We start from the raw sequence: 19,722 nt of genomic DNA on the forward strand, positions 1-19,722 counted from the left end.
CAACAGGGAAACATCCTCTGACTGCTTCCTCTTCCCCTTGGATGGTGACCTGAAGAGAGGCAATGAGTTCCTCTTCACAGGTTCATGGATGGACTGCCTTCGTTCAGTGATGATAGCCTTGTTGTAGCTGTCGTACTGAGCCTTTCCCACTTCTTCTATGGTATGCACAGTGTTGGCCACAGATTCTTCAATCACATGCCGCGTGTCGAGTGCAATCAGCTCGCTTCCTTCATCTAGGAACGGGTTGCTCATCTCGTTGATAACTTGAATAAGGCCCAGTGTTTGCTCGTGAAATGTCTTCTGCGCAGACAGACCTTCTTCGTGGTGCTGGCATTCATCTTCTGAGATGGCAGTGTACTCCCGCTCAAACTCAGTGAGAATGCGTGCCTGCTCAGGTCCGGCGATCATCCACTTCTTGAAGGCTGGTGGGTTTTCAGTCAGGCCGACTGCTCCTCCAGGGCCCTTCACAAGCTCATTATTTTGTTCATGGGCTTGGTCGATCGGAATGCTGGAGAACCTTCTGGCTGTTTTCTGAACAACCCAGTTGCCTCTGACAATGAATTCCTCTTCGATTGTTGGAGGGAGGCTCTCCATGTCACGGATGTGGATCGGGACCCATCTGGCATAATTATGGTGGTCAAGTGCGAAGAACCATGGTGCCAGGGCTTTCAGAGACTCGACATACAGGGGAAAGTCTCTTTCTCTGTGAGCGCGATTGAAGGTGAGTCCCAGGAGCTCAATCCTCAGGATGGTGTCCCAGTACTGAAAGGTTGGACTTTTCGTGATCATGCTTTGTTTCCAGTCCTCTTCTGTCCTATCTTCAGTTGCTGCACCAGCAGCTCCCTTCAGGTAGGCATCATTTTGCAGCTTGGAGAGTGCCAGAGCGCTGACTTGGTGGGCATGCCTGGTTCTCGTCAGGTGTGATGCCTTCAGGAAGGATTCAGCTGTGCCAGCAGAGGCTATGCCTGCCTGGTTTATTGCTGTCGCCCATCCAGATCCATCTAGGTAGTCTCCAAGTGTCTTCGACACCGCCATCTCCAGGTGGAGTCCGCCGAACATGACAACATACTGGTCTTCACCATGTGTGGTAGGCCAGTGCCACTGAATGAACTTGGCAAGCGCATACAGCGGAGCATCCATTGCTATTATTGGAATCTGTCCAGGGTTCAGGAACTGTGTAGATTCACGGATGACATCCATTCCATGCTTGATCATTGCAGGTGTGGCTGCCTTCTCATTGAAGAGAGGCAGAAGTTGAGTGATGGCAGTTTCTACTTCTTGAGCAGGACTGTTTTGAAACGAGGCATGGTCGGCGGACCAGGCTATACAATCTCCCTTGACCACCTCTTCTTTTGCCATGCAACATGTAGCAACATATAGCAGATATAATTTTAACATATAGCAGATTTAATATAATATGCATGTAATTAAATAAAAATAAAAATATGTCTATTGTGCATGCATCTTGCTGTTCGGATCGTTTGGCGCCGGTTCTAGAATTGAAGCTTAGATGCTGAGGGAAAGGCACCTGAGACACCTAATTTTCAAATATTGTTTTAAAATACTTCTAGATGTTAGATTTTAAAAACAATTACACCAAAATGTTCGGAAAAGATTCTCATTTCTGCAATAAAAACATTTTTTCCAAAAACCAAAAAAAGAAAATTTAAAAGAAATTTCCAAGAATTTTCCAAGAAATTTTCCAAATTGAGGAAATGCACCTGAGACACCTAATTTTCAACTATTGTTTTAAAATACTTCTAGATGTTCAATTTTAAAAACAATTACACCAAAATGTTCGGAAAAGATTCTCATTTCTGCAATAAAAACATTTCTTTTCCAAAAACCCCCAAAAAAAAATTTCCCAAAATTTTCAAAAAAAAAATTCACAAATCATAAAAAATTTCAAATAAGAGTGGTCGTATCGCTTGGCGCCGGTTATAGAATCATAGCTGGGACCCTGAAGATTGCCTGATAAAATTTTGGTGCTTTTATCTGGCATGTTGCCTTCGTTGCTGAGAGCAGCAACGAAGGTTGGAAAGGGTGGAAATGCGAATGGTTCGACGGATGTGCGGAGTATCGTTGAGAGAGGAAGACAAATGATGAATTGCGAAAGATGATGGGAATAGAGCCTGTGATTGATGCTGTGAAGAGGAACAGGTTGAGATGGTTTGGTCATGTGTTGAGGAAGGATGAAAGTGACTGGTTGAGAAGAGTGATGGAAATGAATGTAGAAGGAAGTAGAAGACGGGGAAGACCGAGAAAGACTTGGCTAAAGATGGTGGAAGAAGAAATGCGGGCAAGGGGGTTAACAAGGAGAGATGCAGAAAATAGGGCAAAATGGAGAAGATTGTCATGGGGACCGCAAGGTTAACCCCCGCTCTAGCAGGGAAAATGGCCTTTAAAATGCATGTTGTTGTTGTTGTTGTATCCGGCATGTCCCCATCCCTTTGAAATTCGGTGCTAAGCTGCCCCACTATGTCTCAATTTTTTCTATTCAGCACTTTCAGAGATATGGAGGTGCAAACTTTTTCGGTTTTTCCAAGATGACGGCCGAACCACGTCATTGATGACGTCATCATTAACATATTTTATTCCCCATCGAGAGTTCTTTACAAAGAGCCATGTCTCAATGTTTTGTATTCAGCGCTTTCGGAGATATTGAGGTGCAAATTTTTTCGGTTTTTCCAAGATGGCGGCAGAACCACGTGATTGATGACGTCATCATTAACATATTTTATTCCCCATCGAGAGTTCTTTACAATGAGCCATGTCTCAATGTTTTCTATTCAGCGCTTTTGCTGATATTGAGGTGCAAAGTTTTTCGGTTTTTCCAAGATGGCGGCCAAACCACGTGACCTATGACGTCATAATTATCATAAAAAAATTATACAGGTGGAGTTGCACCTGTGGTGAAATTTTCCTGTCAATCGGACCAACGGTTGCAAAGAAAATCATTTATTCTGTGCGGACAAACAGACAGACAGACAGACAGACAAACAAACAATCGGACTCAAATGCAATCCCCTCTCCTCTGGCGAGGGTAATAATCTCAAAATCGCACGCACGCACACACACACACACCAACCTTTTCAACAATTCACTTTGTCAACTTATTGAGTAGAGTCAAAATAATGGTTCGTCTAAAAGCAGGACCCACCAGATTATAGACATGAAGTATGCAAGTAGGTTTATGTCGGGGTGGAGAGATGCGTTGTATCGCCCGTATTGGATCTTCCAAGGCGACTGCGACGCCGGTCTTCTGTGGGTTGATAGCTCGACGCACCAAAGTTTCACCATGTGCTGCAAAAGAAAAAATAAACAATAACCGGTCAAAAGCTTATCCATCGGGCGTCTTCATGTGTTCTCTCCAAAACAATAATAAACCTGAGAAGTTATAAGCCTCATCTCAAATACCAACCTTTGGCTTTGTCATCATCATTTGACTTGGTCATCACTGGGGATTCAACTTCCATGCTGGTTGAATCCTCATCCTTGCCTTTCATAACTGTTCCACACTCAGTTTTATTCTTCTTCTCTTCCTCCTTTCCCTGGTCCTCTTCCTCACCGTCAGTTTCATTCATGTTTTCCTCTTCTTCATAGACAGGAGGAGGTCTCTGTTCTTGTTTTTGTGACATATCTGCATTCTCTCCATTTTCTTGCCCTTCAAAGGGGACCATCTGTGGCAAGACAGAATGAGTGCCATTCAAGTTCAACACAAAAGATCGATCGAAGCACATTAAATGTACACTCCAATACCACAGATCTTGGCAACAAAGTGACGTGGAAGAGGCCGTACCCTCCGTACCTGAGTAACTGTGCGCATTATCCTCAACTCCTTATCACCCTCATCGTCTTCCACTTTTTCTTCATCTCTGTCTTCCTTCTCATCCTCAGAAATGTGGGTATCATCCGCAAGGAGGTCTACCACCGCTTCTTGAAGGGGTTTTATATCTGGAATGAGGCTCTGTTGGAAAGAATTGAAACACCCTTCAGTGGTGTGATTTGAAAGGTGAAAATTGAGATAAACACTTCAAATAATTGCAGAGGAAAAAAATACAAAATTTAAAAAGCAAGCAATTAAAAATGTACAACAGTTGGATAACATGAGTGCCACTTGATTCTGGCCAAGTGAAATACGTCAAAGGGGTCAACCTTGAGCGATTCCGTACTGATGTTGAATGAAGGCTTCTTATTACTCCCAGTACTGCTCGCACGAGCTCCCCATCGGCGCTTGCGGATAGGTTGCCCATTTTCAGGCTCGATGACACTGCCAGACACTTTGGCTGATGCTACACACACACACATGCAGAAACACGCGCGCGCGCGCACACACACACACACACACACACACACACACACACACACACACACACACACACACACACACACACACACACACACACACACACACACACACACACACACACACACACACACACACACACACACACACACACACGTCGCCATTAGTGTCCTGCCACTTCAGAAAAAGGAGGTGCAAAATTAGGTGATTTACTTTTCACCAAATTTAAAGAACACACAATAATTTACCTCCGCCTGAAAAATTGTCCAATTCTTACACTCTTATTGCACACGTCTGAAAGATGATGCAAAACATCATTAAATGCTATCAGTTTTCGGTGTCATTTACGAACAATTTTCAGAGCATTTCCCAATAAACTCTGGCGAGACGATCGCAAAGCCATTTGATCCGTGCTGCAAACGTTTTTCAGTTCATGCTGGGGACCTCAGCTTAAATTAGTTAGTAATTACTTTCCACAATTGCGAGGTTTTCTTCTTCTCGGGTTCTTTATGATTCCATACAGCATTGTTATGTCCAAAGCTCGGCTTCACGCTGTTGAAAATGAAAGTTTTCAGAATCATTGGAATCTCCCGCGATGAAGCTAACTCCGGGCCTTTCACTCACTCACCACAGGCAGGTTGGTGGTCTTTCTGTCTTCTACAGACTCCTCTCCGGCCTTGCTCCCCCAGCTCTTTCTGTGCTCTGTCCCCCAAATATTCCTGCAGGTCGCACAAGATCTGCCTGCAACCCTCTTATGGTTTAACTGCCAAAATCAAGACTCTCTGCTCACCTTCACTCCTTCATTCCTCTTTTCTCCCGCCTCTGGAACAAACTCCCTCACTCTCTTCAATCCCACTCCTCCCTCCAGGTCTTTAAAACGGCTGTTCACCACCATCTCTTATCTTCCCCAATCCAAAACCTTGATCTTTTCTACCCCCGCTAATTTCACCCCAAATCCACTTTTTTGAGGTGACTTTTGACTTCTTTCCTGGAAGTCTTTGGTGTCCTTGCGTTTTATACCTATCCTGCCTCCCCCCAGGCCCTCTCCCTCCAAAAACATCTCCCGATGTCCCTGCTCTCAAATGTTGTGTTTGTGTGCTTCCTCCCCTTCTCTCCCCATCTTGTCGACCGCTCCCCTTTTTATATACTTTGTTTGCTTGTTTGTTTGATAAATGTTAGCTCTTTCACAAGCCTCGACTCTGTATATAAAAAAAAGAAAAAAAAGAAAAAAAAAGAAACGTAGGGACAGGAAAACACGATATTATATAAAGTTCCCAGATTGGGATCCCACACACTGACGTCAAATACAGACGGGGGAGTGAACAACCAAAATAACACTTCCGTTATGTAATTGGGAACACGGAGCTCGGTCTTATCTGTCTTGTCGTCTTTAATCTCCGGCGTGGAGGAATCCTCCGCCCGCCTCGCACACGTCGCTAGACCTGTTCACAGTACCGAGCCTCGCTCCCACACAAGCACCGCTCCAAGCACCACGAGGTCGATCTTCACACACGATCAATAAGCCAACTCAACCAGGGCCAAGACTGCGAGCCAACGCAACCAGGGACAGGACTCTCTCCACTCGAGATCGCACCGGGACTGCCAGGGCCAGGAATCTGCGCGCAGAGTTTTGTGCGCTCCTTTTATAACCTCTGGCGGTGACGTCAGCCTCGGCGCGGCACCCAACCAGAGCCTCGTAACTTCCCGCCTTTTGTCGACCCGCTTCGTGCCTTCCGCGTCCATTCGCGCCAACCGATCACAGTTTTCCTGGGTGTGGTATAGCACATAGCGTGATCATAGCTCGTAGGTGCAGCTAGCCGCGGTCCATGCGGCGGCGCCCCGAGCCCCCCCCCCCCACCCCCTTGCCTGTCTGTCTTCCAAAGTCATGTCAGGGAAGGGAATCATTTAATGTTGCGCTAGGGACCTAACTACATGTCTACAGGTGTGCATTGCCATACGGGACAAAGGTTTGGCAATCAAGTGTGACACAACAACAACAACAACAACAACAACAACAGGCATTTTAAAGGCCATTTTCCCTGCAAGAGCGGGTGGAGCGGGGGTTAGGTGTGACACACAGGGGCGTTATTCTTTAATCCCTACTCTACTTATCACTTGAACATCCTGGTATGTTCACAGGTATACTCTTAACCGACAAAACGCCTAAACACACAGAACTTATTACAAGTCAGATTCCTTACTGCGACAGACGAATACCTACCTACACAGATCTATCTGGCTCTACATATTGCTACCCCACCGACATAACAATATAAATGTTCTCATAATTTCTGCAGACTCAGGGTAATTGCCATATAAAGATGAATCCAGCTCCGTTAACAAGGAAATGCCTTCATTGGTTAACATGCCTGTCCATGTGGAAACATCAAAACACATGGTTGAGATACAGCTCCAAAGCTACAAATATTGCACATCAACAATAATTACATTTTCCTCCTCGACCATCCCGTAACCTTAAGTTCTGCAACCCATTGCCACAACCTCCCCGGACAGCAGCCACGGGCCCCCTTCCCGAATCCCTAATTTTTACTAAACAATCTTTCCCACAACTACCCAGCCACATGCAGAGCAAATTTGGTACAATGCATCAGGAAAGTAAAGTCTTGAGGGGTTGTGCTCCCCATTCAGATTCGCCCGTATAAAGTGGATAAAAGTGGGGTGTTGCCCTTAATTTGGGTATTTCATCGTTCAAAAATCTTCTCAGAAACTAGTCATGTGGCATCAAGACCATGGCCTAACCTTAAGTTGTGCTCCCCATGGCCGTATCTTCCTTGGAAAGGGGCTACGGGCTCCTTCCCCATATCCTTTATATTCTTGACAACATCTCAACTACCCGGCCAATATGGACCAAACTTTGTATGATGCATCAGCACAGCAAGATCTTATGGCGTAGTGCTCCACATCCAGATCCGCCCCCTATCAGAGGCTGAAAGAGGGGGTTTCGCCTCAAATTTCAGTAATTTATTTTTTTAATCTTCTCAGAAACCATGGGGAAATAACTGTCAGTTCACCAACAGGTTGATGAGCTATTTTATACAAATTTACATCTGGCTTTGCTCCTCCTGTCCTTCCCAAGCCAACCCAGGTCACACGCATTCCTTTAGAAACAACCATCTACTCATCCTCTCAAAGTCCAGATTGGTCGCCAACCTACATTCATATGTCCCCTTATTCACCACATTGTACAAGAGTCTCCCTTCCCTGCATCTGCTCTCATTTTCATCACTTCAATCTTTCAAATGAGCTGCACCGCACTAACTGTAGAGCTCACCCAAACACATCCATGATCTCTTCCACACATGGATTATTTTCCATTCTGTTCCTCTAAAGGCCATGGTTACTCCTTTTTGTTCTAATCTTCCCTTCATCCTTTTGTACCTCACACCTCCCATGCCCTTTGGTATAGTTTGTAAACCTGCTGCCTTTTGTTGTTCAGCCCCTCCATGGGCCTAAACCCGTGTAGAACTATAGCAATACGATTGTCGCCAATATGCCTCCGCAGTCCGCATAGTCCCACAACGGGTAGATGCCCTCGTTCACAGTCCTAAAAATAAACAAGTTTGATTTAAATCCCTTCAACTGTTTTCAAGTATCACATTTTTACCAGCCATGACGGGTTTCACATCGATCAGTGAAGCGGTTTCAGAAGGGATTTTTTTTAAAATATCAGCTTTCAAGCTAATATGGCTGCCACACCACGTGACATATGACCTTAAAAATGTACACTCTGCACATGTATGGGTAGGGGATCACGTTTGTCAAGTTTCATGTTGATCGGATAAGGTTAGTTTTTCCATCCAAGATGGCTGTCAAACCACATGACCTACGATGTCATCATTTTCAAACGATATGCAACAATGGTGTTAAATGATATTTGTAAAATTTCGCATCAATACGGTAAGCGGTTTCAGAGATACAATTATTTCATAGTTTCCTTAAATACAATATGGTTGCCACACCATGTGACCAATGATGTTTTCGTGATCATCTTTTAATCAACATGCTTAGTCAATCACACATGTACAGTTTTGACAATCGATTTGGTGGTTTGGGAGAAGATGTTTTTTTTTTAAAGGTTTTAGGTTAAATCCAATCAATATGACTGCCAAACCATGTGATCTATGATGTAATAAATTCAATATTTCAATACAAATGGGTCACAGATCATGTGCATGCGATTTCAGATTTTTAGGATAAGGAATTCGATTTCAACATTTTGGGCTAGTATACCACTTCAGCTATGATGTCATTATTATCATGCTTTTGTTCCTCATTGGGAGGACTTGACAATGTGCCAAGTTTCAAATTTTTCCATTCAGTGGTTTCCAATAAATAATTTTTTTGTTATTTGCGTTTATTCCAAGGTAGCTGCCATACCACGTGACCTGTGATATCACAATTATGATTAAAAAAAACATTCTGCATGGGTGTCACTCCTTCCCTGAAAGTTTAGTCTCAATCGGACATGTGGTTTAGCCTGTACGGACGGACAGACAACCAAAAAACATAATGCCTTATATTAGGAAGGTAAGTTGCGGCAATGGGTCGCAGAACTTAAGGTTACGGCAGGGTCAAGGAGTAAAATGTAATTATTGTTGATGTGCAATATTTGTCTTAAAGTTTAAAGCTGCATCTCAATTATTGGTTTTGATGTTTCCGTGTGGACAGGCATGTTAACCAATGAAGGCATTTCCTTGTTAACGAAGCTGGATTCATCTTTATATGGCAATTACAATGAGTCTGCAGAAAGTATGAGACCATTTATATCTCTACGGACAAGAGGCCAAATGAATACAGTACTTGCAACCACGGCATGATCTGTGCATATTGTCTTTTGGACATAACAATGCCTTATGGACTCCTAAAGAACCTGAGAAGAGCAAAACATCGCAAGGGCCACCTTCGGCGGCAGAGGCATGAAAAGGTTACCACAGAAACAGCCCTTATAGCAATATCTTCATCTTTGTACATCGAATATCTATACAATCTCACTTTAAGTAGTGTACTATGAATGTTAACATTATTTCAAACATAATTACATTTTCAAATTGTGTGCCAACCAATCTTACTACAATTCACCAAATGTCCGTCCATCCGTCCGTTCCAAGGTACCTCAAAAACGGCTGAACCGATCGCAACGATATTTTGGGTGGGTAATCCTGGGATCTCCTGGAGTAAAAATAGGGTATATTGTCTTTCCAATTTCAGCTTTGGCCTCCAGCATTTTCAGGTTTGGACTCCCGCATAACGTTATTTTCCCGGGTACCGCACAAACGGCTGCACCGATCGCTGCACCAATCGGACTCGGTGACCTCGGACAAAGACCTTTTATAAGGACATGGGTGGAATCCCTGCTTGAGAGAATGCCAAACCCCTCCCCGCCATCACGGTCATCTCTCCAACTCACAATCCCACGAGATATTCGGAAAGGACGACCCAAAACCAATTACAGTGAAACCTTGACTTACGAGTGCACCAACTTACGAGTTTTCCGAGATACGAGCCGTCGCTCGGGCGGTTTATTGCTTTGAGATGCGAGCCGAGATCTGAGTTACGAGCTTACGCCACCCGCCACCAAGTGGGTTCTGGTCACGTGGTTATCTTGCCGTGCAAGCATCTCTGCCGTATATCGCTGCTGCTTTGTTTTCGCATGTTGGTTATTTTGGAAAATTTCTTAGTTTTAACCATGGGTCCTAAGAAATTGAGTGCCAAGGGCAGTACTGAGAAGAAGAAGAGGATGATGTGCTTGGATATAAAACACGCAATCGTCGAAAAACATGAGCGAGGTGTGCGTGTTGTCGACTTGGCGAGGCAGTACGATCGTAGCAGTACGATCGAAACATTTTGAAAGGGAGGAAGAAACAAACCTCGTTGGACAGGTTTTTATTGAAACGCCCTGCAAGTGAAAGCGAGGAAAGTGTGGCGAAAAAGGCAAAAGTCATCTCCTCCACCTCCGCCAGCATCTTCGTCTGATCTTCAAGGTAAATACACTTAATAAAACCAGTTTATTTCTTTACATTGTGGCGGACACGGAAGCTCACTGGCGTGGTGACATCATTCCGCGCACCGAGTGGGCGGCGGTCACGCCGAGGGGTAGGCGTGGCCTCAGGATATACACCGGGCGCGCAGCCTGGAGCGCGCCAGTGTTACAGTGAGCTCTTGAATAAAGACTCTTACAAATTACCGCGTTGTCCGCTTCCTCCTTGTTTACAAGCAGCGCGCGTAACGCCGCTTATTATGTACAGTATATACGAGGTCGTGCTTGTTTATACATTATTTGTTATTTATAAAGTACATTTTTCTTATTTAAAAACACGTAACAAAAAAAATTGGTGTGGTTTTTTGGGGGCTGGAACGGATTAATAGCATTTCAATGCATTTTAATGGGGAAATTTAATTTGAGAAACGAGCAAATTGAGTTACGAGCTCGGTCACAGAACGAATTAAACTCGTAAGTCAAGGTTTCACTGTATCTTCTTTTTGATTCGTATATAAACATCATTAAGAGTAAATAATGACCTTGGCCAAAGTTCAAACAACATGGGTTTAATTTCTACATGAGAGAATTCCACATAGCTATTTGGGCGGTGTATAAGCTAACAGATCACTGTCTCCATCGATCTTGCCAAGGCCGTAACACTTATCGGCTCAAAATCCTTTTAACTGTTGACTTGGTAGTTTTTACAATGAAGGACACACGTATCGGTTTTACATACACATATACTACATAGCGATTGTGAATGTGACAGCTCTGAGGCGTCTTTCGCATTGCAGTGACGGCGAGCACCAACATGGCGGCTGTAAGATTAAAATCTGGCTTCAGGCCCCCTCACCACCCAAAGCCTTCAAACAGTCATATTAACACGCTCCTCCCCCTTCATTCCCGTTCTTCAAAGCAAAGCGGTAAAATCTATTGTATCGCCATTATATATTACTGGCAACGGTACCCGCCCTAAGGGCGGGGCTTCAATTGCAAGGCGCAAATGATTATTTAAACGATTTATATAAACATCCGTTTAATCATATCACACGCAAATCGTCAAAATATAAACAGTATTTTTAGAATTTCAATAAAAGCCACATCACTGTTCTGTCACTCAAGCTTTTGGGTCTCACTATCTGCCATGATCTTTCTTGGGAAAAACCACATTTCCAAGCTGGCCTCCAAAGCCAGTCGCCGACTGGGCATCCTCCGTCGTGCGAAGTCCTTCCTCGGCACACCTGAGCTCCTCACCACATACAAGGCTTTCATCCGCAGCTCAATGGAATACTGTTCTCCCCTATGGGCTGGTGCTCCTGCCTCACACCTGGCTCGGCTTCACGCTGTTGAATCCAAAGCTTTCAAAATCATTGGAATCTCCCGCGATGAAGCTATCTCTGAGGGCCTTTCACTCACTCACCGCAGGCAGGTAGGTGGTCTTTCTGTCTTCTACCGACTCCTCTCCGGCCTTGCTCCCCCAGCTCTCTCTGTGCTCTGTCCCCCAAATATTCCTACAGGTCGCACAAGATCTGCCAGCAACCCTCTGATGGTTAAACTGCCGAAATCTCGGCTCTCTGCTCACCTTCACTCTTTCATTCCTCTTTTCTCCCGCCTGTGGAACAAACTCCCACACTCCCTTCAATCCCTCTCCTCCCTCCAGGTCTTTAAAACAGCTGTTCACCACCATCTCTTATCTTCCCCCATCCATAACCTTGAGCTTTTCTACCCCCACTAATTCACCCCAGATCCACCTTGTTTGAAATTCCAACTTATTTCCTGGAAATCCTGGCAGTGTCCATATGTTTATACCTCTCCCACCCCCCCCCCCCCTTCACATGCCTCCCCCCCTTCACATGCCTCCCCCCCTTCACATGCCTCCCCCCCAAAGCCCTCTCCCTCCCACAGATCTCTCGATGTCTCCATGTCTCTCGGTCCCTGCTCTCAAATGTTGTTTTGTGTCCTTCCCCCTCTCTCCCCATCTTGTCTACCGCTCCCGATGTTATTTGTTTTATGTGTCTGTTTGTCTTTCTGTGTGATTAATGTTCGCTCTTTCACGAGCCTCGATCTTGTATACAAAAAAAAAAAAAAAAAAAAAAAAAAAAAAAAAATCACTGTTCATATCTGTAAATATTGTTATGTCTGGCGGGTAGTGATATGTAGAGCAGATAGATCTGAGTAAGTAACATGCTTCGAGGTGTCACGGTAAGGAAAACTACATGTAATAAGTTCATGTGTAGGCGTTTGTCGGGTTAAGATGTATACTTGTGAATCTACCAGGAGGTTCGAGTGATAAGTAGTGTAGGGATTAAGGAGTAGCGCCCATGTGTGTCCTCACCTGGTTAGCCAAACCTTTGTCCCTTTTGGCACTGCAGACCAACATAGACATTCCGACGGATCCTTAGCGCAACACTAAATAACGCCCTTCCCCCCTGACATGACTTCGGAAGAAACCAGGCCAGGACACCGCCGAATGGCCGCCGCCATTTACACCTCCGACAGGCCTATCCACCTTGAGTACCACGCCCAGGAGGGCTGTGATCGTTTGGCGCGAATGGACGCAGAAGGCGCGAAGCGGGTCAACAAAGGGCGGGAAGTACGAGTCTCTGGTTGGGTGCCGCGCCGAGGCTGACGTCACGGCCCAAGGATATAAAAAGAGCACGCGGAACCCTGCGTGCAGATTGCAGTTGGGTTGAGACGCGGCAGGACTTGGTTCGAGTTGAGTTGAGTTGCTTGGAGAGACAGACGTGAGACGCACTTTGGTTCGAGTGCAGGAGAGTTCGTTTGAGCAGTTGGGTTTTGAGAAGCGAGTTGGAAGGACGAGAGTGAGTGAGTTGGCCAAGTTAGATTCCTGGCTCTGGCAGTCTCTAGCGGCGCTCGGTCTTCTTTGTCTTGCCTAGCCCGAGTGGAGTTCGCTGCTTCTGACACGTTCCTTTGTGTCGCTTGGACGTCCTTTTGCTTGGCTGGTAGCATGCAGTCGCACCTCCGTTCTCTCCATTCCTGTCTTTTTGTGCTTCGTGTGGAGATTGACCTCGTGGGGAGCCGCTGGCCTGCGTTGGAAGCGTGGCACTTGGAGCGAGGGACCTCGTGGTGTGCGATCGGGTCTTGTGGAGCTTGGAGCGAGGCCTCGTGGGTACATCGGGGCCGAACGGAGCCGTGTTGGACGGCAGTCAAGAACAGGACAACAAAGACGAGATAAGGCCGCATCCGCGATTACATTTTACACAACGAATGTGTTTCTTTATCAATTCATCTCCCTCGTCTCGTATCCGAAATCTGTTGTGTGGGGACGTCCCGATTAGGATATTTGTTACCGGCGCGTGCTTTTTCCTGTCCATGCCTTTTTCCTTTAATAAACCCTTCTATTATTTTCTGTACATACTTGAACGTAGTTTCCGGGTGATTGATTTGATAGGTAAGGCTGCAGGGCTCTTGCCGCTCCCCTCCATCCCACGCGCTTGGTGTAGCTTTTGGTTTTGGAATCCGCCATTGGGTTTTCGCCTCAGGGGCTAAAGCCTTCGCGATCGGCATCCGTGACCGCCTGATATTAATCAAAGGCGGTCGCGCGACAATATTATTCCATCGTGTTTCAAAATCGTGATATCAACTGGACGCTTTTCTTTAGGGGAAAACAATTGAATGAATTTGTACCTCTTCTTCAGCTTCGAACTTCAGGATAGACGACATTGCTGATAAAAGTTCCTTTTTTCTCTTTGAAGTTCTTGGCAAACATTTTTATATTGCCGCTGCTGCCAACGCGACGCATGGCATTATTCATTACATTCATTCAATGAAGCCACGCCCATAGGGCGGGTACCGTTGCTAGTATGTACAAGTGTTACGCCTAGGTCCCCCATCGGGGAAGTGATGTGAGTTGACAAAGTGGAAGACGCAGAAAACATGCTATGATATGATATTTCGCTCACAAGGTTCAGACATACATGGTGGTGGCCATCTTGGATTTTGACGTGGCGACCCAATTTTCAATAGCGTTCTTCCTTATGCGTAGATACACCCACACACCAGATTAGAAGTTGGTACTTCGCTTATTTTTCAAGATATTCTGCTCACAAGGTTCAGACATACATGGCGGCCGCCATCTTGGATTTTGACGTGGCGACCCAATTTTCAATAGGGTTCTTCCTTATGCCTAGATACACCAACACACCAGATTAGAAGTTGGTACTTCGCTTATTTTTCAAGATATTTCGCTCACAAGGTTCAGACATACATATGGCAGCGGCCATTTTGGATTTTGACGTGGCGACCCAATTTTCAATAGCGTTCTTCCGTATGCGTAGATACACCCACACACCAGATTAGAAGTTAGTAGTTCGTTTATTTTGAAAGTCTTTCCTGAACCTGTCTTTCCCTCGTGGTCCCCCTGTGCTGTCTTTCCCTCGTGGTCCCCCTGTACTGTCTTTCCCTCGTGGTCCCCCTGTACTGTCTTTCCCTCGTGGTCCCCCGTGCTGTCTTTCCCTCGTGGTCACCCTGTGCTGTCTTTCCCTCGTGGTCCCCCTGTGCTGTCTTTCCCTCGTGGTCCCCCTGTACTGTCTTTCCCTCGTGGTCCCCCTGTGCTGTCTTTCCCTCGTGGTCACCCTGTGCTGTCTTTCCCTCGTGGTCCCCCTGTGCTGTCTTTCCCTCGTGGTCCCCCGTACTGTCTTTCCCTCGTGGTCCCCCTGTACTGTCTTTCCCTCGTGGTCCCCCTGTACTGTCTTTCCCTCGCGGTTGTCAGCTCTTTCACGAGCCTCGATTCAGTATACAAAAAAAAAAGAAAAAAGAAAAGAAAGATATTTCGCTCACAAGGTTGACATATATATGGTGGCGGCCATCTTAGATTTTGACGTGGCGACCCACTTTTCAATAGCGTTCTTCCTTATGCCTAGATACACCCACACACCAGATTAGAAGTTGGTACTTCGCTTATTTTTCAAGATATTCCGCTCATAAGGTTCAGACATACATGGCATCAGACAAACATGGCGGCGGCCATCTTGGATTTTGACGTGGCGACCCAATTTTCCATACGGCTCTTCCTTATGCCTAGATACACCCACACACCAGATTAGAAGTTGGTATTTCGCTTATTTTTCAAGATATTCCGCTCACAAGGTTCAGACATACATGGCATCAGACATACATGGCGGCGGCCATCTTAGATTTTGACGTGGGTTGTACCCACACACCAAATTCAAATGTGGTCCTTCACTTACGCACGCACGGACGGACGGACACATGGACGGAGGGGAAAACCATAGTCCCCCTTTCGCTCCGCGGTGCGACGGGGGACAATAACCCCCTTCTTGTGACAGCTGACAGAACCGAGAAGCCTCGTGGCATATAACAAATAAGGTTGAGAGTGATTCCACAGAAGCCACGAGAGGCAGACTTGATGCTGGGGTGTCATCCAATCAGGGAGAGCAGTACTCCATTGAACTATGAACAAAGGCCTTGTCGACTGAGTAGTTCCAATATTTCAAGAGATTACCAAATTATGGAGGATGCCCAATTTGTGGCTGGCATTGGAGGTCAGCTATGCCATATGGTCAGCCCACGACGTTTGTGATCGACGGTGAGGTTGGAAAATTCAAGAGACCACTTATTTCAGTCGCCGACCAAGGAAATAGATGGGTTTGTTTGACGATCCTTCCAGAAGACAAGATTTGATGATTGAAAATAAAGCTCGACTGGAAAACCAGCGTGTAGTCAATTCCTGATCAGCAGAGTGAGACACAGCTGCTGTCTTCCTATCAGTGGGATGGGGATATTGAACGACACAATGTAGACATCAGAAAAAAAGGAACAGATTATATTCCAGAGCCCCAGAGACTTCGTCAGTGTAGATGACGAACAAGACTGGGCCCAAAAATTGCTTTGGAGGGGAAAGGATTCAATTGATAGCTATGTGGGAAAGAGGAAGAAGCCAAAAATCCAATTATGAATGTGACATTGCATGCAAGCAGAGGATACCAGACTATTGAATGCCGAAGATACATCCAAAGAGATTATCCTGAACTCGTGTTTGAGATTGGGGTCGATTTCTGGTGCCAGCATTTTCGTCGAGTAAACATGGTCGCCCCAGCTACATGAAAACTTCTTCAAAGAATACCGGATCAGATCTGTTGTTGTCCCAGTGTAGTTAATTGCATTGCAAATCCATTCTCATCTTCTTATCCATACGAAGATGGAACCATTTGTGTCGATTTTCAGATTACATTTGTCTACGCTTCAGCTGGGCTCACATGCGCGAGTCTTTGGCCCGAAACGTCACATATCATGTGCTTCTCCGACATCTCACTTTTCTTATGTCTTTTCAAAAAAGTAATCCTCATTCCCCTTCCATCCCCCCACAACCAATGTTGATGGCATATACAAAATTTCATTAAATACATATTTTAAAATGTGCCCGTAATTGTATTTTTTGCCATTTGACATTTTGACCCCACCACATTTGACCCCACCACCGTTTGTGACGACAGTTATTCCAAGTTCCAGGTTTGGTTACCTCATCTAAACAGTCATTTTAAAGCAGACATATCCACTGAGACACCTTCAAGGTGATATATTCAGAACTTTACTTGCACAGCAAAGCCGTATGCAAGACATGTACTTGATTATCATATATGATAAATAACAATCACGGAGATCCGCAGTAATACTGTGTTGCAACCTTCATACTAAAATGGTATTATTAAGCGTCAGTTCCCTGTACCCTTTGCAAATAAGCATTCAGCTCTGATGAATCACGATCTTGGCATAATTTTATTTTTCCAATCATCAAGTACTCTTGATTCGATTGAACAAGCTATTCGTACACAATCCAAAACCGATTGATGCACTCTTGCCATGCAGTATTGCAGCCATCATTGGATATGACTACCATCGCATACAAGGCACATTTACATCTCCTGTACTTTTGTTAGCCTTAGACTGGTGAGGCAAACTTTAGTTGAAGATGACAATGAATCATTGCACCATAAGCTATCTACATGCAAATCTGATCGGGTGATTGTCACGTTATAAAGAGGGTAGGAGTCCCCCAGATACTTTCCTTTTGCACTACATTTTTATCCATAATCATTTCCGACAACACATTTGTGAATTACAAACGCCACACCGGTGTTGGAAATTGAAAAGCTATGGAGTTATTGGCCTCTTGTGGTTACCTTTGCCTGTTGACAGTGGCAGCACTGCCTGACCCCAGATCTCAATGTACACTTTATAGCGGTCTTTGGTGGCCTCAAAATAGCCTTCAAAGCTAACGTGTGGTAGCTTAAAAACTTTTATCAAGATGCGAAAGTACCGACAACCAGAAATTGAGGCCCCTATGTGCTACGGTTCGGCCATAAAAGAGTAACATACAAACACGTGAAAATTATTTACAAGATCCACCGAGTGCATATGAAATGAAGATGAAACTATTAAATAACCAGTACACCCAATCCCAATGGGAGCAGCAGGAAGGGCCATGTTATCCTTTTTGGAGTATATAGATTACAGTAGATCTAGGTTCATGCGTCAAGAATGTCATATTTCCACCCTTTCGGTTTAGTTTTTTTTTAAACAGCAGTGGCGACTGTTTACAAAGGAAACCATACGTGTTTGTGGTTTATATAAAAATTACTTCCAGTAAGGTTGCCCAACAAAATACCACAACAAGCTATTTATACACGTTAACACAGTGTTTGTCGAAAGAGGAAAAACCCCTTGTGGATGGGGGATATCAACAGGCATTTTAAGGCCATTTTCCCTGTGAGAGGGGGTTAGCCTTGCAGTCCCCATGACAATCTTCACCATTTTCTGCATCTCCCCTTGTTAACCCCCTTGCCCGCATTTCTTCTTCCACAATCTTTAGCCAAGTCTTTCTCGGTCTTCCCCGTCCTCCACTTCCTTCTACATTCATTTCCATCACTCTTCTCAACCAGTCACTTTCATCCTTCCTCAACACATGACCAAACTATCTCAACCTGTTTCTCTTCACAGCATCCATCACAGGCTCCATTCCCATCATCTTTCTCAATTCATCGTTTGTCTTCCTCTCTCTCAACGATACTCCACACATCCACCGAACCATTCGCATTTCCACCCTTCGTTGCTGCTCTACGTTCATTACCCATGTCTCGCTCCCATAAATCATAACACTTCTCACACATGCAGCATACACTTTTCCCTTCAGTTTCAACGACACTCCCCTCCTCGGCAGCACACCACTCAGTTCCCGAAACTTCTTCCATGCACATCTCACTCCAGCAACCATTGCTGAGTCTGATCCACCTTCTTCATTCAGCATGTCTCCTAGGTAACAAAATGTTTTCACACCTTCCACCTTCACGTCGTCTCCAAGATTCAACTCAACATTTCCTCCATCAGCAGCTCCCTCTGTGCATACCTTACACTTGAATGTAGCTGCCACACTGGTTAATGACCCTCTCAGATCACCACATTTTTGATGAACCCACTCTGCACACATTGTACATTGAATGGAGTTCACTCTGACATCCTTCCTGCACACAGCACATGGCCACTTCCCAGTTCTTTCCACCTCACCACATGCTTTACCACCTGCCATCACCTTCGTCTTTCTGATATTCACCTTCAGACCTTTTGTCTCCATACATTCCTTCCACTTGTTCATCTTCTCCTTCAGTCCATCCATACTTTCTGCAATCAACACCAGATCATCTGCATACAACAACTCCCACGGTAAACCCTCCTTTCCTAAACCCTCAACAACTCCCACGGCACCTCCGTCACAGCTACAAATAGTAGTGGACTTAGTACCGACCCCTGATGCACTCCCACCTTCACCTCAAACACACCACTGTTCCCCTCCTTCGTCCTTACAGCTGTGCGCGCTCTCTCGTACATTGCCATCACTGCTCTGTTCAACCATTCCTCCACTCCTAACTTCCTCAATGCCCATGTCACTTCACGTGGAACCCTATCAAATGCTTTCTCCAGATCAACAAACCCAAGAAACAACTTCTTCCTCTTCTCCATGTACTGCTCCCGCAACTGCCTTACAATAAAAAGCGCGTCTGTCGTTCCTCTTCCTGGCATAAATCCAAACTGCATTTCGTCGATCTTCACCTTCTTCCTCATCCTCCTCTCCAACACCCTTTCCAATATCTTCATTCCATGCTCCAATAACTTTATCGCTCGGTACGAGCCACACTCCAGAGGGTCACCTTTCCCCTTGTATAGAGGGACGAGGGTACTCAGTTCCCAATCCACTGGAATGCGGCCTTCTTTCACCACCAGATTACAGATCTGTCATTCTCTTCACACCCCAACTTCCTGCTGCCTTCAACATATCTCCCACAACTCCCGTCGGCCCTCCTGCTTTTCTACTCTTCATTGCTTTTATCGCTTCCTCAACTTCCTTCTCAGTTATCTTCTCTGCTGGTCCGAAGACTGG

The 19,722-nt window shown here is 45.3% G+C and overlaps 1 protein-coding gene across 2 annotated transcripts in view; it reads right to left on the bottom strand.

Annotated features, from left to right (window-relative positions):
• Window positions 1-19,722, bottom strand: part of LOC137435215 (uncharacterized) — a 146,057-nt gene that overhangs the window by 26,756 nt on the left and 99,579 nt on the right. For both annotated transcript variants that reach the window (XM_068128796.2, XM_068128795.2), the window contains 4 exons: window positions 4,156-4,292; window positions 3,809-3,967; window positions 3,422-3,680; window positions 3,161-3,303 (listed from right to left, as the gene is read on the bottom strand). In XM_068128796.2, the coding sequence (XP_067984897.2) occupies window positions 3,161-3,303; window positions 3,422-3,680; window positions 3,809-3,967; window positions 4,156-4,292 (698 nt within the window). The remainder of the gene's footprint in view (window positions 1-3,160; window positions 3,304-3,421; window positions 3,681-3,808; window positions 3,968-4,155; window positions 4,293-19,722) is intronic.

This window comes from Myxine glutinosa, chromosome 9, assembly GCF_964187855.1.
Source record: "Myxine glutinosa chromosome 9, kmMyxGlut1.1, whole genome shotgun sequence".
Classification (NCBI taxonomy): domain Eukaryota; kingdom Metazoa; phylum Chordata; class Myxini; order Myxiniformes; family Myxinidae; genus Myxine; species Myxine glutinosa.